Source organism: Pogona vitticeps, chromosome 13, assembly GCF_051106095.1.
Source record: "Pogona vitticeps strain Pit_001003342236 chromosome 13, PviZW2.1, whole genome shotgun sequence".
Taxonomy (NCBI): Eukaryota; Metazoa; Chordata; class Lepidosauria; order Squamata; family Agamidae; genus Pogona; species Pogona vitticeps.
This window is the reverse complement of record NC_135795.1, coordinates 9,346,171-9,370,000: the sequence shown is the minus strand read 5'-3', so window position 1 is coordinate 9,370,000 and position 23,830 is coordinate 9,346,171. Positions and strand designations below refer to the sequence as shown.

At 46.5% G+C, this 23,830-nt stretch overlaps 1 protein-coding gene across 1 annotated transcript in view; it reads right to left on the bottom strand.

The window, feature by feature from the left end:
• The window catches only part of PRKAR1B (protein kinase cAMP-dependent type I regulatory subunit beta), a 95,668-nt gene that overhangs the window by 18,398 nt on the left and 53,440 nt on the right, over positions 1–23,830 (bottom strand). The window contains exons 7-9 of the mRNA XM_072983003.2: positions 21,516–21,674; positions 9,195–9,255; positions 7,968–8,089 (exon numbers count right to left, since the gene is read on the bottom strand). Of these exons, the coding sequence (XP_072839104.1) occupies positions 7,968–8,089; positions 9,195–9,255; positions 21,516–21,674 (342 nt within the window). The remainder of the gene's footprint in view (positions 1–7,967; positions 8,090–9,194; positions 9,256–21,515; positions 21,675–23,830) is intronic.

The window sequence follows — 23,830 nt, the reverse complement described above, 5'->3', positions numbered from 1 at the left end:
AATCCTACCTTCCTTGTTCTTCATCCCACTCCCTGGTTTGACAAGACCAGGGCAGAGAAATATTTAGAAACACAGGCATGCCATCATCATCTTTGGACCTGAGTGGCACATGCTAATCATCGCAAGGACAGACAAAACAATGCACCATGTGCCTCGGCCATGTTGTCAAAGAAAGGGAAAGCATGCCGAACAGTGGACTTTCTCAATTGTTGCCAAGATCAAACAATGCTCTGAGATGTGATCTTTGTTGGAAATAAATCCACATGAGATTTACACATCCGGAAGCATCACCTTTCCCCCCTTTTAGCTATCAAAGGAGCCCGTGGTGGGAAACGGCTCAGTTCAGAACCCATGGGCATGTCCCGCGTAAACCTCAATTTTAAGGGGTTTATGAATCAGATGTTTTAGCTTAAATCTGGATGAGGCTGAACGGTTTGGAGGGAGCTGCCATTCCAGATGTGGATTTCAGAGGCAGCCATACGAATTTGTTGCACTACATGTGGAGGATGTGGAAAAGAGCCACTGGGTATTTAGAAAGCAGCTTGAGACGCCATTCCTTCAAGCTGCGTTGGTTCACTTTCACATTGCAAGGCTGGGGGAAGGTTAGTGAAAGATCGGCTCCGGGCAGAGCAGAGCCGAAATCTCAGTCCGTAATGCATATTTCACAGATGCCTACTCAGCTGTGACGTAGAGGAAAAATATTTTCATTTTCCAAGCATGTATTCTCCAAACCCTTCCCCATCTCCAAAGGCTGTACTCGAGAAGTTGAGAACCTACGGGCATCCAGATGTTTGATCAATTTCAACTCCCATAATCCCTGACACCTGTGTCTCCCAAATTTGGGTCACAGATATGCTTGGACTACAACTCCCAAAAATCCTAGCCAGCACAGCTAGTGGTGAAGGCTTCCGGGAGTTGTAGTCCAAGAACATCTGGGCACCCAAGATTGGGAACCGTTGGTCTAGAGCAGTGGTCCTAAACCTAGGGCCCCCAGATGTTCTTGGACTCCAACTCCCCAAAATCCTGGTCAGCAGAGATGGTGGTGAAGGATTCTGGGAGTTGTAGTCCAAGAACATCTGGGGACTCAAGGTTGGGAACCGCTGGTCTAGAGGGTAGATGTTCTTCTGGATGAAGTTATATCTAGAAGATGCAGTAGCTCTGCAGTCTGTTATCAATTCCATGGCTTCGATGTGTGCAACATCAAACATTTAAGTTCAAATGCATGCATTTAGGTGGAAGGCGGAGAATCTTTGTTTTGTTTAAATCCACAGCACGTCCACTGAAAACCATCACACACTACATCCCAGCAGAGACAAAAGAGGAAAATCAGTTAGTAAAATTTAGGGGCAGTTTTTAGGGGTGTGTGTGGGGGGGAAGAAAGTCCTCTGTACTTTGAGATCTGTTTCTCTTTCTTTTACTTAATAGAAGGATCAGGTCAGAAATCTCCATGTCCTCGAGGTGGGAGAAAAAGGGAGAAGAGGTCACGGACCAGTTTCCCCCCCACTTGCCTCACACAACTTGAGGTCAAGATAATTCCCAACACAGCAGATTTGCAGCTGTGTGGAGAGACCCTTCATCATCCCACTCAATCATGCATCAGGGCAGGTTTCTTCAAGGGACGTTGCGGCTCGGACGCTGAGTGACCCTATGGTGGGCCTGGCTCCATTAATCCCTTCTGGAGATGTTTATTCGGAAGAGCACAGGCCTAGACTGGCACTGTGTTTGTGTGTATACTTGAGTTTGTGTACACACCAAACAGGAAGTCCTTGGGTTAAAATGTCAAGTGGCTTAAAGCATGGATGAGCCTCGTTTATTCTCTCTCTCTCTCTCTCTTCCTTCCAAAGAGGAAAGACCATTTTCTCTCATCATCCTCAATCACAGTCTTCCTCAAACAATGAAATACAGTGGTGCCCCGCATAACGAGCGATTCGATCTTACGACGGCTGTTCTTCTGACCTTGCAGCACAGAGGCTTCTGAGGTTTAACCTGCAGCGCCACCCCAACTAACCTGTATACAGTGCTATATATGGCATTTGCTGAGCTAATGAGAGAGAGCCCAACGGATCTGATACAGGGTAAGCGTGGGAGTTGGAAAGAGCTGAGATGTCCAGCCACAGCTGGCCTCCAGGATTCTAGGGCAGCAGGATCAGACTCATTCCCTCCGACAAGACCCAGACTGCTAAAGTCAGCCAGAAGGTGGACGGTTCTGGGTGGAGTTCTCAAGGATGACTTGGGGTGTCTTATGTCTTCTCAATAGCTTCCCAAAGGATGCACCCAACACCACTGCTTTCAAAACCAAGCCTGGACAAGTAACTTTTCTTTTACGTGTCCTGTACTCTGCCACAATTGAGAACTGATCCTGCCCCTCCTCTGTAGGACAGCCTCTGAGGGATTTGAAAAGTACTATCATACCTCCTCTCCGTTTTCCTCCCTCAAGGCTAAGCATGCCCAGTTCTTTCAGTCTTTCCTCCTAGGGCTTGGTTTTCAGCCTCCTGATCATCCTGGTTGCCCTCCTCTGAACTGGCTCCAGTTGGTGGCCCTCTTTCTTAACATGTGGTGTCCAGAACTGGAGGTGTCCAGAACACGAGGCTTAACCAGTTCTGAATGGAGGAAGACTAGTACCTCATGAGATTTGGAGACTAGATGTCTGTCAATGCATCCTAAAATCGCATTTGCCTTTTTTGCAGCCACATTGCCCTATTGGCTTCATATTCAGCTTTTGATCTACAACAGTTCCACGATCCTTCTCAAGCGTGGTATTACTAAGCCAAGTTTCCACCATGTTGTAACTGTGCATTTGGGTTTTTTTGGCATTCGGCGACATGTTTTGTCACTGAAGTTATCGGGATTTTTTTCCTGCCATCCACATGATGGTACTTTTTTTCCTTCTTCCTGCCCTCTACACCTTCTCTTGGTATGTTCAGGTTCAAAACCCCGGCCTTCTGATGCTTTTCTGTCCCCTCTCAAAGGGTGGTACATTTCCAGTCCCCTGATCATCCTTGCTGCCTTCCTCTGAATTTGCTCCAGTTCGCCTGAATCTTTCTTAAAGCGTGGTGTCCAGAATGGGGCACAGAATCCTGGATGAGGCCACTGGGTCCATAGCTCCTTCCTCTAGTGCTGCTTGATCACCTCCCATTATCTGCCACCTGATGCCCCAGCCCTTCAAGTTGTCTCTACATGGCAGGGAAAACGTAGCCTTGCTAATCCCTTCTGTGCCAGGATCCCACTCACCGTGTGCATAAAACTGTTTTGTAAATGAACAAGAAAACCCAGAATCTAGAGTCATTCTTGAAAAACAGGTACTTTTAAAGAGACCTACACCCGACAGGACACATGCATTTAAACAATATCAGAATGCCAAAGGGCCTTGAATGTGATGTACACACCAGTGAGAGTTTATGATATGGCAGCAAATTTGTTTTGGGGGAACGGTGCATCTGTTCGGGAAGTTCCCGTGCCAACGCTATAATTCTTTATGGCAACAAAGCCTCACACGGCGCTTAAGGCTCGGCAACCTCCGTGCCAGGAATCTCCAACGGGATAATTCCATGACCTTGAAAATCTAGCAGATGTGTTTCACATCTGCCCAGGCTGGGAAAAAAAAACCTGACACTGTTGTGCAAAAAAAAAAAAAAGAGGGTGGGAAAGGAGATCTCAAAAGAGGCCTGAAGGGACAGAAAGCAATAAGCATTCAATAGATACAGGATCTATAAACTTGTTCACCAACGAATTCGCCAAGAGGTGCAACTATGCTGCCTTACACGTATAAGAAGCTGCTTTCTCTCAGCTCACGTAGTTGATCTATCTACAGTAACTCAATAATGCCAGCAGGAGAGCTCAGTGGTTGGGACATGGACTGCTTAGCCAATGGTGGGGAGTTTTGATTCCCCTCTGAGCCTTCCAGGAGAAGAGCCAGCCTGTGTAGCCTTGGGCGAGCTGCACAGTCCAAGGGTGCCTCCAGTGGACGGGAATGGTAATGCACCCCTGAGTATTCTCTACCTGGAAAACTCACCGTAAATCAGAATTGGCTTGAATGCACACGATTATTAGAACTTAATATTGTTTAATTTGACCGTCAGTGGCTCCCCAGGGAGTTAGAAAATGTTCAAACGTGCCACCTAAACCTTTTGCCCAGATGTGCTGGGGTGGGGCAGAGGCACACCACTTGATATTCCCCCTGCAAATCAGGGGAGAAACGGTTTAGGTATCTGGCTGTGAAGTCAGAGGTTGTGAGTTCGATTCCCTGCCGTGCCTCCTTGACGGGCGGTGGACATGATGATCCATAGGTTGTCCCTTCCAGCTCTTCAAGATCTCGGATTCCTCTTCTCTTCCTACCTCTTATGGGATAGACCATGCTTTTGGGGGGGGAAGGAATAATAGGTGGCAGGACCCCAGATGAGAGGGTGGGTGTGGCCAGCCCCTCCCCACCCAAATGATAGGGGAATTAATTGCAGAGTGATGGCAGAGCAAAGCTGACAAAATTATCCACACCTTTCAGCTGTGCACAAATAAATCACCGAATTAGCATTTCGTTCAACACTTCCGACGCCTCTGTTTGGCCTCCCTCCCATCCCCTTTCTGCCTTCCTGACTTTTTTTTTTCCTGTTTTGTCTGTGTGCCAATCTCGATAGACACCCACCAGCCTTCCGGCCGTCTGAGAAGTTCCACAAACTCGGTTCAGCCAGGCCCCCTCTCAGAGGCTACACAGCACTCCAAACCTCTACCCCAGCAAGGGAGGATCAGCAAAAGAAATTCGTGACTGCCAAGCAGAGAATGCCAGTTCCTATTTTTTCAGCAAAGCAGGTGCTCAGCACTTCCCAGCCCCACCTCTTCCAGTGGGTGCCCGCTCAGAGCCAGCACCCTGGCTTGCTCTGCCCCACCTCCTCCAGATGCGATCTCTGCTCGCCCCCCCACCAGAGAAGGCGGGTTTGGGAAGTGATGAATACATGCTGGGCTGAAAAAACAAATTGCCACGAATCATGGGTTCAGCAGTTCCTGCCCATCTCCACTACCAAGGGCTGTTTGCCCTCAGCTTTCATGGATGGGGGGGGCGCTTCTCCCCATGAAAAAGCAGATGGATCTGAAGAAATGGGGTGCCGTCCATGAAAGCTCATCTTCAATGAAACACACAAGACTTGAAAGGGGTGAGAAAGCACTCTGAGGGTATGCTGCAAGAGAGGACCGATCAACAGAATGTTGGCGTTTTTACAACCTCGCATGCTGCCTTTTACTAGGTGTGGCTGGGAGGAGCCTTTCTGGGCTGGGGTGACGGTCAATCTATCCAGCACTAACCAATCATTGCTTCCTGCCTCTGAATTCATAGAGAGGTTGAGGTACTCTGCTCTGAAGTTGCTACAGCCAGTAGACATTTTTCCAGGGCAGTTAATGGAGGGGGGGAAGCAGCTGGATGATAATTACCATATATTTCGCACCATAAGACACACTTTTTTCCCACAAAACAGGGGGGTGGAAAGTCTGTGTGTCTTATGGAGGGAAGAAAACAGATTATATTTTCCTGTTTTCTTCTCCTAAAAAATTGGTGCGTCTTATGGAAAGGTGTGTCTTATGGAGCAAAAAATATGGGGTAAGTCCTTTTGGAAAGAGTATTAATGTGGGCCAGAAACTAAAGTCTCCCTACCTAAAATCTAATGTCTTCCCAATGCCGATTCCCTTCCAGATCCAGGAAATGTTAGCAATGGCACTAATGCATTAATGGGAAATGGCTTAAAAAAAAAAACCTAGTTAAAGTGTTAGGAGAAAATTCTATGGCAAATTACTACTAAACTTATAAAATCGTTTTGCTGATTTGTTAGCAATTTGTGAGTCATGCATTTGTTTTGGGACTCAATCAAAATGGCTAAAACTGGCCCCAAAAGAGTACCTCTCAAATCATTTCCCAGTTGTCACATTAAATGTATAGAATATGTTGCTCCCCAAAACTGGAATGCTATTAGCATTTGCCAGTCAGAACAGCGCATTATAAAATCACTACAAAAATGTGACTCAATTGGGGCAGCCAATTCGTTTTTAACTGATTATTTCCAAGTACTCCCTCCTTGCCTTCCATAGTACCACCAAGTTGCAGAATGATGCTGACCACGGTACAATCCAGCAAAACAAAACACAGTATTTTAAACTGGTTGCTGTTGTTATATGCCATCAAGATGTTTATGACTTATAGGCAACCCTATGAATGAGCCGTCTCCAGATATTCTGTCTTCACCTGCCCTTCTCAACTCTTGTGAACTCAAACTTGTGGCTTCCTTTAGGCAGTTAGTCCATCTTGTATCTGGTCTTCCTCTTTTCCTGCTGCCTTCCATTTTTCCCAGCATTATTGTCCTTTCCAGGGAATCCTGCCTTCTCATGATGTGCCCAAAGGAGGACAGCATGAGCTTCAGCATTCTTTGCCTCCGGAGACAGATCAGGTTTGATTTTATCTAGCACTTACTTGTTTGATTTCTTCTGGCAGACCAAGGTATTTTAAATTGAGCCAAATGAATATTTGTGGAGATCATAAAACCAGAGTCCTATATGGCTGCAAGAGGGACGAAGGGTTATCTAGCCTGATTTTTTTTGCAAGTTGAAGAAACCTTGCGTTAAGGCATCCAATACAGGCTTATTTCTGTGATGCACCCATAACATTTGTACAATATGACACCTCAAAGTTCAATATGAGTAAATTCCACTTTTAGGCCAAAAATCCATCTCCTTCATTTAGAAACATGGAAATTGGTTAACACATTTCAAAGTGCTCCATTTAGTACACTGATGCATTTCAAGCCTATATAAGTATATTTTTAACAGTGCCACCTTTTTCTTATTAGTTAGGTCCTCCAGTCCCATTTGATACAGGTGTGAATGTCATCTTTAACACCGAAGCGAATGGGAAATGTTACCCATGTGCTGGCTTCGTGCTCAATTCTTCCTCAGCTCCCTCCACTTCAGGCTAGCGTAAGTGCTTGCAAACAGCCGGGTGGTAGGCATAGAGACCAGTGGGAATCAAGCATCCTGCTGTTGTTCCAGCCCGGAATGCACAATCCTCTCTAGTTCTGCAAATCCCCATGAAACGAGGCTTTAAATTGCAACCCCAAACTCTGCAAGCAGCCAAAAATGCATGCTTGCAAGTCAGGGAACAGATCGATCTTAGAGATTTAAATGGGTTTAACAGTCCTGCTCTCTCTCTCTCTCTCTCTCTCTCTCTCTCTCTCTCTCTCTCTCTCTCTCTCTCTCTCTGCGCAGGGATCCCTCAGCATTGTGGTTGTGCAGGGGAAAGAAAGGAGGGAGGCTCAGCGTCTCTCACAAAGACTTCTCAGCCTCCTTCTTGTTGTTGTTGTTTAGTCGTTCAGTCCTGTCCGACTCTTCGTGACCCCATGGACCAGAGCATGCCAGGCCCTCCTGTCTTCCACTGCCTCCCAGAGTTGGGTCAAATTCATGTTGGCCGCTTTGATGACACTGTCCAACCATCTCGTCCTCTGTCATCCCCTTCTCCTCCTGCCTTCTTATTGAACAACAAATCCCAGAATGCTTTCTGGGAAACTTTGTAGGAATAGGGTCATGGCATGCATAGATCCTGCCCGGCTCAGGATCGGATGCACTGTTTGCAAACATGCATTAATCATCATCATCTCAGGAGTCACCACTGCCAGCCTTCCAAGATGTTAGGAAATCTGAAGAACCGCTCCTGCAAAAGGCTCAGCTCCAAAACCCAGTTTACACAATGGTAGCTCTGCATTGTGGGCTCAGAATCCCACCCCTGATTGGATGAGACAATTCAACGATGTCCTCTAATGCAGTGGTCTCCAACCTTGGGCCTCCAGATGTTCTTGGACTTCAACTCCCAGAAATCCTGGCCAGCAGAGGTGGTGGTAAAGGATTCTGGGAGTTGTAGTCCAAGAACATCTGGAGGCCCAAAGTTGGGGACCACTGCTCTAATGCGTTTGGTTGGCATGAGTCAACATGAGGCTTACCTCTGTGATGATGAAAAAGTCGTCGCCTGGCTCCCCCTGAACGACAATCTTCTCCCCGTCTTCAAACTGGACTGGCTCCAGAGCATCTGCGACAGTCAGACGTTCCCACTTGTCCAGGGATTCTGGAATGCAAAAGAAGTGGGATTTCAGTACATCTGTTTCACGGATTCAGCATTTGCTTCCAAAAACCTTATGGGCCTTCTTTGCAAACAGCGTCTCCTCCTATTTCAAACCCAGAGCCTGTGGATGAGAGGAATCCATTCCGAACTAGAATTCCCAGCCAGAGAGATTCTGGGACTCATCCAAGGAAAAAACTTTCCTGAGCTATGACCCTCTTTAAAAGGATGGTTAGTTCTGGACCATCTTCCTGTGCCTATAAAACACACGGTATAAGATCAAAGACTCTTCCAGCATCCCTTGTTCTGCGCCATCAGGTCGGAACTGACTTACAGGGTCTTTCTAAATAAATGAGCTGTACAAGGAGTGGTTTTGCCAGTTCCACATTCCCAGCGAGCTTTCCAAGTGCCCACATTAGAAATTATCAGAGAGAGGGGGTCCCTGTATACACACACAGCCCATAATAAGCAAAGGAGGGAAATATAACTCCATCAGTGGAGTTTGTGCTTCCGTCCACCTGCTTCTCGTCCCCCTTTACTATGAAAAGGCGATGGAGACAATAAGGTGGACATTTTGCTACTGGAGCGTTCATATGAGCCTGGACTACCTCACAGGGCTGTCGTTTGAATAAAGTGAGGAGAAAGAGGCATGGTAGAGGATGTCGTCGCAGTGATCCATTTTTGTAACCACTTCACAACAAGTCTGTGTAATATTGTGGCTGTGTAATATTGTGTAATATTGTGGTTCCCCTTGACCATTTTTGTCCAGTCGTGTTTGACTCTAGGGGGCGGTGCTCATCCCCGTTTCCAAGCCATAGAGCCAGCATTTGTCCGAAGACAATCTTCCGTGGTCACATGGCCAGTGCGACTTAGACACGGAACGCTGTTACCTTCCCACCGAGGTGGTCCCTATTTATCTACTTGCATTTGCATGCTTTCGAACCGCTAGGTTAGCGGGAGCTGGGCGCCCACTCCATTGCGTGGATTCGATCTTATGACTGCTGGTCTTCTGACCCTGCAGCACAGGCTTCTGCGGTTTAGCGCGCAGCGCCACCACGTCCCTTTTTGTGCATATTAGGAATAAACAATATTTTTTTAAAAAAACACACACCCAAAATGGAGACCTTGCTGAGAAATTCTTCATACATCTTGCGTTTCCTCAGCGTGCTGCCCTGAGGAGGGAACAGAAAGGACAGCAAATTAGGATGAACTGCCTCACAAGATCAGGTTGTACAATCATCCTGCCTAATAAGCTGGTGATGAACCTCCAGAATGTGCTTCTTTAAGGAAGTGGCTCCCCCCCCCCCACAATCCGGTGCCATTGAGTACCCCTAACGGACACCACACCAAGGAGCTGTTGGAAAGAGGCTTCTCCTCATGGAGAACAATAGCATTTGTGGGCATTTTCAATGATAACCAATGAAAGGCCATTTTCCCGTGTGGAGTTCTCTTATTCATGATGTTAGAAGACAGGCGTGCCAGTTTTCAGGGCAGACTGGATACCTCAGCCTGTATACTTGGAGAAGTAATCTGCAATCAGTATATATTTATATAAGAATTAGAAGCACTAAGATGAGTTTCTTGTGGAATTTTTTTCTGTTACCGTCTTTGCTAGAGATGTGAAGAATCGTTGTTGACGTTCATCTGGTCAATAAAGCCTATTTTGAACCCAAGAGGCCCCTCAATGAGGCATCTCCACACCTTGGAAGATTCCTCATCTCCAGTGCAAGAGGGAGACGAGGAGATCTTCCCCCACCTGCGGGTCTCCACAATTTGTACAACACGACTCTGCACAAAACGTATGTTCTTGTTGAGATGCAAAGCCCACTCACAAGACCCTACAAGCGCAGAAGTTCCAAAAAAACCCACAAGCAACCTATCCATGGCTTTTAGTTCTTCAAAATCTACGGAACAATGCAGTAATGACCATAGTTTTGCTCAATCATGGTGCTGTGGAATTGGGAAGATTTAGATTATTTATGTGGGCGGGGAATCGTTGCAAATGTGAAAATCCTATGAGAGACTGGTTGAAAATGCCTTACCCTCTTGTCAATATGCCGAAAACATCTGCGCTTTCTTCTTTTCATAAATAAGGTCAAGAAAAGGGGAGATTTACATTCTTACACTGAACGAATACCTGGTCTACAGAATTCCTGGGTTGACCTTTGGGGCAGCTAATCTCCAGGAAGCCCCATATTAAGGGCATACCCTTTATCCCTGGTATAATGCTACACAACACTGTTTCACTGTGATGTGGTGGAGTTGTCTAATCCATAGCTTGCACCTACAGCTCCTATAAGCTACATCCCTCCCCGGATTAATTATATTCATGCAAAGTAAACATAACATGGATTAGATAAGCGGGCAGTGTGACTCCACCAGCTTCTGTGTTGGCACGATGACACCAAGGGCCCATCTAGCCCCTTTTTCTTTCTCCTCCTCCACAACAAAGGCAAAGCAGAAGTGCTATCCATTAATTGCTCAATTAAACTGCCTTGTTATCCCCTGAAAGTTAAGGAAGTCTGTAATTAAAATGAGAGGGAACCATTCAAGCAGCGCGGATGCTCGGGCCCCCAAAGGGTACGGCAGCTGGCTGCTTGGCAACAGATCTCATTGCCTGGTTGCCGCTCTTGGAGATGTCTCCCCAAAGCCTGGGGAAATCGATTTTAGGACTACAACTTCCATCATCCCCCAGAGAGCATGGCCCCAAAGTAATTCAGTGAAAACAATGCATTGGAGAAATGAATTTAATAAATGTGTACTTGTGTGTGTGTGTGTGTGTGAGAGAGAGAGAGAGAGAGAGAGAGGGAGAGAGAGAGAGGGAGGGAGAGAGGGAGAGAGGGAGAAGCAGAAATTAGGAAACTTTTCATTTCATTTCATTTTGGCCAATAACATCCAGAATGCCCCAACTGTTGGAGGATACTGGAAATCGTAGTACTCAAAATTGTGGTCTCCCTACCCCAGTGCAATGCACAATTCTTTGTCTGAATGCACACAGGATCTGTTATTCCACTAGAAAAAGCATTTGGCTGCCTCTAGTATCAAACCTTGAGTGAAGTGGCCACAGAGACTGAAAGAGGCACTGGTGGCTCGTGGTGGCTCTAGTTCAGGAGGTGCTGTGAATCCACTCTTGATTTTGCTTTGTACTTTACAGGAGTTGTACATGGTGCTAGATTGGGAAGAGGGCTCAGTGCTGTCAATAGCTTTTGGGAACTTCAGATTAAAACCTGGAGTGGATTTTTTAAAACTAGTGATAAGGTAAGGAGTACTAAAGGTAGTGGGGACGTGGTGGCGCTGCAGGTTAAACCGCAGAAGCCTCTGTGCTGCAGGGTCAGAAGACCAGCCGTTGTAAGATCGAATCCACGCGACGGAGGGAGCCCCTGTCGCTTGTCCCAGCTCCTGCCAGCCTAGCAGTTCGAAAACATGTAAATGCGAGTAGATAAATAGGTACCACCTCGGTGGGAAGGTCACGGCGTTCCGTGCCTAGTTGCGCTGGCCACGTGACCACGAAGACTGTCTTCAGACAAATGCTCTGTGGCTTGGAGATGGGGATGAGCACCGCACCGTAGAGCCAGACACGGCTGGACTAAATGTCAAGGGGAACCTTTACCCTTTACAAAAGGTAGAGGGGGATATGGGGGAAAAAGAAAGGGGGAGGAGAACACAAAATGTACTGTCATCCAATCTGTTTGGATAAATTCAATTTAAAAAAACCTGGAGTGGATTCACAGCACCTCTGGAACTGGAGTCAGCAGCTGCCACTGCAGAAAGAGGACTATATACAGTGTGATCTGCTGTCCTGATTTTAGAAAGACCAAGCCTAGCTAGGTTCTTGGGATTGGGCCAAGAAGTACAAAGCAGGAAAACCCAAGGGATGTCCAACAAGGAGAATTCTAGTAGCAGACGTCAGAAGCAGGTCAGATTCTAACAGGGAGTGAGCGATGTGAAGCTTAGGGGCCACTTGTAGCTCCTCTGGGGGCTTTTGGGGTCCCTTGACCCCCAGGAAACCATCTGCAGAAAAAAGGCTCATCCCAGAAACTCATTTTCTTCTCCTGGAAGACTCCAGCAGCACCTACCTTGCATTCCCCTTCCCCCCAAATCCTCATACGTGAAACCACCAGACACGGATGTTCCACCACATGCCCACCTCTGGTCTCAAGACATCAGAGAATCCAGACCTCCTTCCTAGAATCCCCATCTATCACGCTAGCCTTCATAGCCCCTTCCGGACATCTTCCATTCCTGTTGCGCATCTTGTTATATATTGCTCCTGAACCCCCTGTTGCAAAAGGATGAAATCTCAAGATTTACTCGCTGGCAATAAGCTTTAAGCTAAAAGGCGCTGGTATTTCGGCATTACCTGTTTGCTTTGGAATGCAGATTGTGAGTACTTCTTTGCCATGCTGTTTGGTCCTGGGGAGGAGAAAGTGACACTCTGCCCTTACAATACCCTGCCGAAGGGTATTCGGCTGCTGATCTGGCAACCCTCCCTGTGCTGTCAAGCCTTGTGCAACAAGAAGTCCCAGGAGTCCTGATGACACTTCCTAATTACAAAAGGCACGAGGAGGGGAAGTGCCAAATAAACACGCCCTGAGGACCATAATTAGGGTGGGACAACTGAGACTTTTCCCCAGGGCACCCACAAAAGCTGGATCGCTCAGTGGCTGAGGTCTCTGGGAGTTTGATTCCCCACTGGGCCTCCTTGAGAGGGGCTGGGCTTGATGACCCATTGGGTCCCTTCCAGCTTTGCAGTTCCAAGATTGTTATTATTATTATTTAGAGACAAATCTACTGACAAATGTAAGAAAGAAAGAAATGGCACCACTGTGGGGCCCTCCACACATCTCCCTCTCTCTTTTTTCTTTAAGCCTGGACTTTGGTTACTCTGGGTTTTCAAGTAGGCTGATGTGTACGCACAACACACATGAAAACGTCTTCCTACTAAGTCGAGCAGTCTTGGTGCCAGCTGAGCAGGGGAGGAGATGGGCCCCCTGGCTAGGAAGCCATGTCACACACAGGCAACACCGCTTCTCCTCTTCCACTGCCACTCACTCTTACACTTCTCTCCACATCTGGAAATCCGGGACGGCCGGGCAGTTCCCTGAGACTTCAGCCAGTGGCAAGAGACTGGCCGCTCTATGACTTAGGGGGACAAGACTCCCAGTAAATACGTATGCCGCATTTGACTCATTTAGTGCTGCGGGATTATTCTTTCTCTGTTGAGAAAGGGACATTCTCCATGCAATCGGAACCCTGGCGCTGCCTTTTTACAACAGCTGGAAGGGAAGCTAGCAATGATCCATGCCCCGCCGTGCTTAGCTCCATTGGCTCCCTCCAAGGCCCTTTAGATCTGCAATCAATGCTCTGAATCAATTCATCACGCCCATTAGCCAGCTCAGGCTTGCAGCTTGAATGTTAAGATGTAGACAATCCCTTCCCGGCAATCTCTCCTGCACCTGCCGGGCCCACACTTAACAGAAGACCAACAGACTTAGCAGAGGGATGACAGGTTAATCTTTCAAGATTGTGGACCGGGTGAGATGGGGAGGTGACTGATCCTTCTCGGACTAGATGGTTAACCCATAAACAAGCCAGAGTGTTTGCTTATGGGAGAGAGGGAGGCCACTTGACTTCCCTTCCTTGCAAACAAAGGACACTGACGAACTCTTGAAGGAAGTGGGAAGAGATTAGAAAGAGCAAGTGGAGGGCACCGTCTTCATCTATTCATTGCAAATCTCTTCCCCGAGCACCAGCCATTGTATGGTCAAAGTGTCACGCTTTTGCACGGTAACTCCCGAAATCCAGAGTGCACAAAAGAGAAATCTGGGTGTCAAAACAGATTCCCCACCACCACAACCAAGCTGCAGGCAGGGAGTCTTAAGATTTGCAGAAGTACAAAACAAAAATTCTTTAGGAAAGGAAAGAGAAACCTAAGTGGGCAGAGGAACCCTCAGAATAGCTCAAGAAAGGCTGAGCATTCATAGTAAACTCTGGTTGCCATATAATCAGAAAAGGATCAGGCCAGATGCTTTTCTGTTCCCACATCCTGTTTCTGACAACGGCCAGCCAGCACTCCCAATGGGAAACTACCCTGCAGGTAACACAGACCACCCCCAACCCATATCCACGGAAAGCCTTCTCCTCTTTGAATCTGATTCCCCTTTCCGAAGCTGAGCTCCCATAGCTGAACTCTGCCCTGCATCAAGCCCAGGATTTTATTCAAAGACGGGGAAAACTCCAAGTGGGGCTCAATGCTTATCTCCTTCGGGACAAATGGACTGGGATAATGGCCTTGTCCGTCAACCATGGCCGGAAGGCCACAGGGTCTACATTCTTGATTTGATTGAGCTTGGTAGCTTCTGGAGCACTCCCACTGAGCTGTCCTCTTTCCACATCGATCTAAGGCAGGCTTGGCCAAGGTGTAATTCTCCAGATGTTGGCGGACTCCAGTGGCTAGGGCTGAAGGGCACTGCTGTTCAGCAACATCTGGAGGGCCACATCTCCCCTGATTTAAGCCAGTACTGTCTCCTCTAGGAATGGGAAAGATATGGACTTCTGAACATTAGGAACACAGGAAGATGACTTCCTATGGTACAATCCTCCGTCTTCCTCAGCCAGTGTTGTCAACTCTGAATCCTACCCCAAACCTGGCTATCCCTATCACGTATAATGGGGACGGACTATCTCCTTATAAATACAGTACATGCATGTCCTTTAACCGCTAAGCTATGGCCCAGGATTCGCTGCTGGTCATCCTTCCAAATACTAACCGGGCCAGACGCTGCTTAGCTTTCACCCATGCCGAAGGTGCTTTGGCGTTTGCAACATCCACCTGTAAGTCCCCACCAGCTCCTCACCCTTGGATCGGCTCACTGGGGCTGATAACGCTGCACCAACCCTTTCCAAGGTTACGAGAAGAGGTCCTTTGCAGATCCTTCCAAATGGAGATTCCAGAGACTGAAGGCATCCACAGCAGATGTTTATTTCACTGAGCAATGGACTTTGGGAGAGAGAGGGGTTTCACAAGCACCCTGTCTCCGCTAAGGGTTTGCTCTGAACTGTCCCAGCCTCTGCGGTGATCTTTGTCTGACCTCCCCCTCAGATGAGCCTGGCTCCTTTTCCTCCTCCTCCTCCTTTTCTGGAAGATGGCTGAGCCCTAGAAATGTGAGACGCTGGAACGACAACAAAGGCTCGCCAAAGCTGACAGCTCAGGCGTGGGACCCAGAACATAAAACTGGACACGGCGCAGTATCTCCTCGCAACCTCCAGGGTGGAAGTTGCGGAACTCGTGGTGCGTATGAGTTGACCATGGTCGAGGGCTAGTAGTAGTGTCTGTAGTGTCTAAGACGGTGTGTGTGAGAGAGGGAGAGGGAGAGAGGCAAACATTGAGTACAAAAGAAAAAATGTAGACAAGGGATTTACAGCCACCAAGCAGAGTCCAGGGTTTGTAACCTGATGCGGCATCAAGAAAAACAAAAGCTGATGCCATTTCGATTAGTCTTTTGAAAACACACCGTCATCCAACAGTCCAAGGGAGAAAATGATGACCTTTTTTTCTCTATGGCTCTGATGTTAGCGCACCTGCATCTCGCCGCTCCATCTGGACCTCTCGTTGCCAGAACGATCCTGACAAACAGACGAGAAGTTCAGAAGTGCGGCTGAAATATTCCGTTGTGATTTATGGGTCAGGATAAGTATTTAAAGCTGTGCGGCTTTGGGTTCCTTTCCCCTAGCGCTCCGTTCCAAGTCAGAAAAGAATCAAGAAATTGTTGGACAAACAAGAGCCGCTGACGGGGGAAAAACAAAATGTTTTGGAAATCTGTTCAGAGGGTGAAAATGCCAAAGACGGAGGGGAAAATGACAACCAGGCAAGAGGTCACAGGAGTAGACAGGACCAAAGAAAGCAAAAAAAAAGATTAGTGAATCCACTTGTCTCCCAGAACTTTTTTTAAAAATGCTAAGGAAATTGATGGTGAAGTGTTTTCTTAAGAGTCTAAAACAGAGTAGGCAGTGTTCCAACACATGCGCTATTGTGGGATGATGGCCATGTTGATGGTAGGTTGGCCACAGAGAAGAGACGTTGTCCACTTAATGCAATGTAAAAAGCAACCAGCCCTATCAGGGACAGAGTGTGGTATCTGCCTTAATGGCAAATTGAGGTGGGGGGGTGGTTGGTTGGTTGGTTAGAAAAGGGGTAACAAATTGCCATTGGAGATTTGATGCCTCAAGTGCTTGACACAACATGATTCACCTTGAACTGGACAAGACAGGGGTGCTGTTTCCTGCTTTGACCCAGGTGCAAAATGTCTTTGACCGATCATGGTAATACCATAAGCAATTGTATGGGGATCATAGAATGATGGGGTTGGAAGGGGCCTCTAAGGCCATCAAGTCCAACCCCTGGCTGGTGCAAGAATCCAAATCAAAGAAGATCTGACCAATGGGTGTCCAATGTTCTCTTGAAGGCCTCCAGCCTTGGACCTTGGAGAAATCCAGATAGAGATTTGGAGAGAGAAAGAGAGAGCAATTGATGGACAGCCGAATGGATGGGCGGGTCATTTTTGCTGTTGCTTCCATTGGAGTGACCATGAGCCACTTGCTCATAGTTGATGGGAGCTAGGAGCATTTGTACGAAACATGGCAGAGAGTTGGGGTTTGAACTCAGAAACTCCGGATGCGAGTTCAACTCAAGAGGCAACTCAATTGGGGAAACAGGGCTAGTCATTTCACCCGGTTCGCCTTACAAGGGTGATGTGAGCATGAAGGAAGGAGAAGCTGAACAGTGTCTCTCAAGCTGAGCTAACTGTAGCACAGAGGGGGTAGAAATATAAAGAAAGGACAAACACATTGGAAGTTAAGAGTGGGAATCCAGTCCAATTTCACAACAATCCCGGACAACGATGGTTGGCGATTTGAAGCTTCTTCTAGCCTTATGCCTTTCATAAGCTGCCCTAATCTTATAAACAAGTTCTTTTCTACCGTATGATCCAACTGTGGGAGATCTTGGGGAGAATTCCTTCTTTAGACTACAACACTGGTTCTTAACCTTGGGTTACTCAGGAGTTTTGGACTGCAACTCCCAGAAGCCTTCACCACCAGCTGTCCTGACTGGGGTTTCTGGGAGTTGCAGTTCAAAAGCATCCGAATAACAAAGGTTAAGAACCACTGGACTAGAACTCCTATAATTGGTGAAAGAGTTTGGGAGCTCTAGATTTATTCATTCGTTCCCAAGGAACCTTTCTAAGCTCTGAAAAGCTAGGATGGGTTGAGTTTTCTTTCTTTAAATCCAGCGTTTTACAATACTTTGAAGCTTTTGTTTCTTGCAAGCAGCCCAAGGTATGTTAAGAACGATGCAGAACAAATGCATCTGGAATGATAAAGCGATAAATCTGCAACATAATCGCGGAGAAAGAGCCCCCAGGAGGTGGGCCAATATCTTGCAAACCTTTGGCAGAAGAAACAGAAAACAATCTTATAGCACGCTTATTTTCTGAGTTGGTTGTCCTTGGGCAGCCCAAACTAGCACCAACAGGAACGAAGGATCAGCACCTTAGCCTAATATACCAGCACATGAATAGGGAGTGAGTGGCACTGCTGGAAGTCAATGAAGTCCTCTAGATATTGTTTCGACTACAGATTCCATCAGCCCAGGAATGCTGGGTCTCGTAATACAATGACAACTGCAGAACTGCCCTTTCTGATGCTAGCCAACACATTAATTTAAGAGAGAGAGAGAGACAGAATGAATGAACAAACAAACACAGGACATCAGAACGGCAAAACAAATGTCAAAAAGACTTATCGAGGTGGATTTTCTGGCTGCATGAAGGCATCAAGAGAATCTCGTAAAGCGTCCTCCAAACCGCCTTCTTCCTCCACCCTCTGTGGATTGTTTTGCTTTTCTTCGCTGCTCTAAACCACCTGTCCCTTCTCTGGCTTCCTTCCACCCCCTTCCTTCTCCTTCTCTCCCTTTCATTTCTTCTGCCTGTTTTTAATGCCTCCTATCGAACTCCCCAGACTCTACCATCTAAGCTACCAGAAGCGAACTGGATGTTTTGCAAAATGAAAAGAAAGGGGGGAAAATCCATCTTGGAAGATCAAGATTATATCAGAGGTGGCTTCGGGTTACAATTAAAAAAGAACAGATCCTGGCAGGTACACAATTGGCTTATGTAAGCCTGATGTTGAATTATGCTTAGAATGTGCATTCTTAGAAGGCCTCCTCTCTCTCTCTCTCTCTCTCTCTCTCACACACACACACACACACACACACACAGAGAGAGAGAGAGAGAGAGAAACCATGCACCAAAAACAAAATGAAAATACAGATGAAAACTCTTGCATTCTCTGAACCACAATCCCATCATCCATCCCCATTAGCTATGCTGGCTCAGGCACATGGGAGCTGTAGTGCAGCAACAGTACAACCTCGCATGCTGCTTTTAGTGTGAGTGACTGGGAGGGACCTTTCTGAGCTGTCAATCTACCCAGCACGAACCAATCATTCCTTCCCATGTAGAAGAGCCTCGTGGCGCAGTGGTTAAACTGCTGTACTGCAGCTAAAACTGTGCTCACGACCTGAGGTTCAAATCCCAGGTAGCCAGCTCAAGGTTGACTCAACCTTCTATCCTTCCGAGGTCAGTAAAATGAGTACCCAGCTTGCTGGGGGGGCAATGTGTAGCCTGTATAATTAAAAATTGTAAACCGCCCAGAGAGTGCTTGAAGCGCTATGGGGTGGTATATAAGCAGCACGCTTTGCTTTTGTTTTATTCTCGAAGGCTTTCATGGCCGGGATCCGATGGTGGTTGTAGGTTTTTTGGGCTGTTGGACCATATTCTGTAGAACACGGCCAAACAGCCCGAAAACCCTACAGCCACCATTCCTTCCCACCTCAAAATTCAGAGAAAACCCTGCTCCTCTGGTGAGTATCCTCATGTGTAGCCTGCAATGCCCTTCATCAGCTACATGAATTCAAGCTACCTTTAGGAAGATTTCAGTTTCTTTTCTATTTTTCTGCATTTAGGAGAAACTGGCCCCACTATTTTTTGCCTTGCCCTGCACTTGGGGAAACTTTTTTATATTTTTCATTTATTTGAGAGCTCCAGACTGAGAGAATATGAGCAAAGGGAGTTTTTTGGGGAACTCTAGACTGACTAACATGGATTAGTCACCATCACCCTCCCGCTGAAGGAAACCCCTCCCTCAAGAGCCTCAGCCCTGATGTTCTGGATTCCCACAGCGGATATTTCTTGATTGTTTTATTTTCTCCACAGACAGCTCCCTCAAGAGGTTGAGGCCAGTGACAAAGAGCTATGGAAGTATCAGTCAGCCAGCCAATTTGGGAAGTAGGAGCCCCCCCCCCTCAAGAGACTTTATGGGTGACTAGAGAGGGGTTGCACAACATGATCTGTCTGAACTTCCTTATTGACAGCAAGAGGCATTTCCACCGACGGGTTGAGAAACTGAGGCAGAAAGGAAGGAAAAACAAAAGATGGTGGCTGCAATGAGGAAGAAGACGACTGGCTCAAGATCTAGCCGAGGAAGGACAACTTGCTGAGCAAAATACAGTGGTGCCTCGCTGTAGAGTGAAAACGTCGCAAAGCGCAAATAAAAAACCCATTGAAGTGCATTAAAACCTGGTTAATGCGTTCCAATGGGCTAAAAACTCACCGTTCAGTGAAGATCCCCCATATGGCGGCCATTTTCGGTGCCTGTATAGCGAGGAATCCATCCCTAAGCACAGTGGGGAGCTATTTTGAGCACCCAGTGGCCATTTTGAAAACCCGATGATCAGCTGTTTTGATCATCGTAATGCGAAGAATCGGTTCCCGAAGCAGGGAACCGATCTTTGCAAAGCGAAAAAACCCATTTAAAACATCGTAAACATTGTCATGAAGCAGAGTCGTCGTAATGCAGGGTAATCGTTAAGTGGGGCGCGACTGTATAAGAATGGATAAAACCCAACAAACAGCATCCTAGAAAAAACACCCCCCCCCAAAAAAAGGAACTGTATTCTTCCTAAGAGCCTATTATCCACAGGTTAAATTCACTGGAAGACACCTTTCTCTTAAGACTTCGCTACACAGCCTATTTGTTCTCCAGAATGTACAGGAGGTGGCAACTCCTGAACTCAGGATCTCTCTGCAAAGGAAAAATTAGGAGGCCTCCCTTTCTGCTGAGCTTTTGTGGGCAGGCAGGCACCTTTTTCTTCCCGCCTTAAGGATGTAAGCAACTCTGCTGTTGTAATGCGGAGGTGTCTAACTGATTTGTTTCTTATTACTCCCGTATCTTGACTTTCCGGAAGTGGGTTCAAGGTAGTGCATGAACCTCCACTGCCCTATTTTATTTTTGCAAAAAAAAAAAAACTGTGAAAAGTTGAGGGGAAACGGTCGGAGAACAAAAGGTGGAGGCCACTTGTCTTTCTGGCAATCCATGGTATTATCATATTCTAATTCTTTTTTAAAAAATCCTGAGGAAAATCAATCACCCTCAGGATTTTCAATCTTTGGTGATTTACTGATTTGGCTGTGGAATGACCCACAGGCTGTGAAGATATGACCGGCCCATGGTAGCTCACTAAGTTCCATAGCTGAGAGGCACTTTCTGGGGGAATGAAATTTTAAAAAAATTAATCACGTACTGTATATGGACAGGAGCAGGGAAAAAAAATACGACATTCTTTGATAAGAACTCTGTGCTAGCAGAACGTAACAGAAACAGGCTAAGGTTAAACCTCCACTGATGTCTTCCCTTGAAAGCTAAAACCAAACCATTTTTTTTCCTATTCTTCCATTTTATGGGATTTTTAATGGCAAAACCCCTGGTGATGATTGCAAAAGAAATAATAATTTAAAAAAATTGATTTTACAGGAAGAGTCATAGTTTGGCTGGTTAAAAAAGCACATGTTTTCCAGTCCCTTGAAAGAGTGAACCATTTGACGGTAGCTGGCCCTTTTCCTTTTTTGAACAGGGTTATATCAGGACTTACTTGGGGACGAGAAAATTTGTTTCTCCTCTTGGGGGTCCTTGTTTGGTTTACAGATATACAAAGCTGCATTTGAGGTCCTAGCTTCTCAGCTTATCCCACCTCGTCCAGGCCTAGATTTCAGTCTGGCATCCATGCTTTCGGATAGATCCTGACTGTTAGACCTGTTTCACTTCCTTTCTGAGATCCGCTGGGAATTTCACATTTTCCATCAAGACATTAGGGGAGTCAACATTGGGCTAAGAGTGTCTTTTTCCACACGCTCGTTTCAAGCCACGTGTTGCTATTTCTTTTGGAAATACAACTGGGCCTGTGAAAGGGAGACATCGCCTGAACAGTTGTTGACCTCTCAGGTAAAACCGAAAAGCGCCCTGCGGTTTTACAGCACCCTAAAGTCGACATAAACAGGAGCCTTCGCGTTAGCCCCTCATCAAAGGTTCAACCCACCATTAAAATACGGCGGTAGCTATCTCGGTCAATTCCCCAAAGTTTGAGATCTGTCTTGGCTTTGACAGTGGCGGCTCGTGGCGTTCCGTAGATGAGCGCCAGCTCTCCAAAGCTGCCCCCTTCTCCGATGCTGGTCACCCATTCTCCGTTGACGTACACCTGCCAGTCAAAAGAAAAAGAAAAAGAAGAAAATGGGGGGGGGGGCAAGAGAAAAACATTTAGCCGGAGAAACTCAGCTGAATGAAAGGACTCTCAGCCTCCTAAATAACGTAGGACAGAAAATAGCTTTCTTTTTCACGCTTAATTTTTAGATGTTGACCGTCCAAAACCAATAGCTGAACTATTTCCTTATACAGTAACCAAAAGAAACAGAAAAGGAGAAGAAAACGAGGAAAAATAGGGGACAACCTACATTGTGGACAGAATTTCAAGTCTTCTTGCATTAGTACAATGGCTGCATTTATTCTTTTCGAGTTTTCAGCTCCCTGGGGTTTGCTGGCACTAAACGTCTATACACATACACACAATATCTTTTGTAGAATTTGGAGCACAGATAGAATCAGGGGGTAAAACCTTTTCATTCGGACGATTGGATTTAAAGGCAGAGAGGAGATATTAGCGGGGAAAGATCGCCGATATGAAACCAGAAAGAAAAACCAGCACAGAAGGTGGAAAACACCGTAGATAAAGAAAGCTTTTCCTTCTCTTACAAATTTCATCAGAAATGCTTTTTGACGTTTCTAAGATCGTTTTCCTGGTGGCCCACATGTGGTTGGTTAAAGAACTGGGCCAATTTGAATCTCATCGCAAAGGAATGGTGCCGGCCCCACTATGAGGCAAAGTGACCCAGACGCCTCAAGTAGCGAGTCAGGAATAACGCTGCCTCTGTGTTGATCCCATTTGTTAATCTGAACACTATGATGGGTGGCAATTAAATCATTGTTGTGTTGCAGTCGCTATGTCCTGTCAAGTTGCTTCCAATTTATGTCAACTGTAAGAAGGATGGGCCTCCAAAATGTCAGGTCATGAATAGCCCTGCCCAAGCCTTGCAAACTGGAGGGCATGGCTTCCTTAACGAAATCAGTCCATCGCACGTTGGCTCTTCCTCTTTCCCTACTGCCTTTCGTTTGTCTTACCATTATTGTCTTTTCCAGAGAATCCCATCTTCTCGTAATGTGCCCAAAGCAGGACAGTCTTGAGTTTCGACATGTCTGCCTCCAAAGAGAGTTCCGGCTTGATTTGATCTAGGGCCCACTAGCAATGCATCATTATATATTCATTACTTTTTGAACAGGTGAGATGTGTGCCATGTGGCTTTCTTTCAGCAAAAGTAAGGATCTCCAAAATTGCATCGAACTATGCAAATCAGTCCACTTTTGAGGCAAATCTCTGCGTTATTCCCTTTTGTGCTTGCAAGGGCATTTTTTGTTTCATTCCTGATGCATAAACATTGAAGTTTTAAACTTTTAGCACAGCTGTTTCCTGCTTGAAACACATGCTGATCGTTTGTGTAAAGGCTGCCCCCCCCTTTTAATGTGAGTGATAGTTTTAAATGCCATTTTTATTGGAGAAGTGAGTGTGGATTGTTAAGTTCACAGGGCTGGGACTGTGTCCGGAAGGCAGTATTTGGGAAAGGGGGTAGGGTTCATGTAGCTTCTCCTTAAGACAGCCATCCCCAATCCAGCACTCTCAGCTGTGCCCTCAATAACTCACTCTAAGATATTTGTAGTACAAAGAATGTTAACAAATATTTTACTTAAAGATCAACAGCAAACAAGCAAACCTGACTGCTTCCAGCAACTGACCTCGACAGACTCTGAAGACAGAAAAAGCACCAACCATAAAGGTAGGGCTCTCTTTGGGTACAGAGGCGGGCAGGAAGGAAATGGGTGGTGTTGGACAGGTTGACAGTTGTCCCAGCTCAGAAAGGTGCCTCCCAGCCAAACCTACTAAAGGCAGCATGCGAGGTTGCAAAAACTCCAACAGACTTCCCATCATCCCTAGCTAGAACACTACTCCCATCATCCCCAACTGGAACGGTTCTTAGGTTTGCCCCTTGTGCACAAAATACAGTGGTGCCCCGCATAACGTGCGATTCATTTAACGATGAATCCGCATAACGATGTTTTCAATGGCTAAAAATCGCTTTGCGATGATCGGTAAGCATTTCGCTTACCGATTATCGCATAACGATGTTTTAAAAACAGCTGATCGGCGGTTCCAAAATGGCCGTCGGAAAAAAATTGACTGCCCACAGTGTTTTTGCGCCCTTTCCTCACATACCGGGCAGCAAAAATGGCGGTCGCATGGAGGAT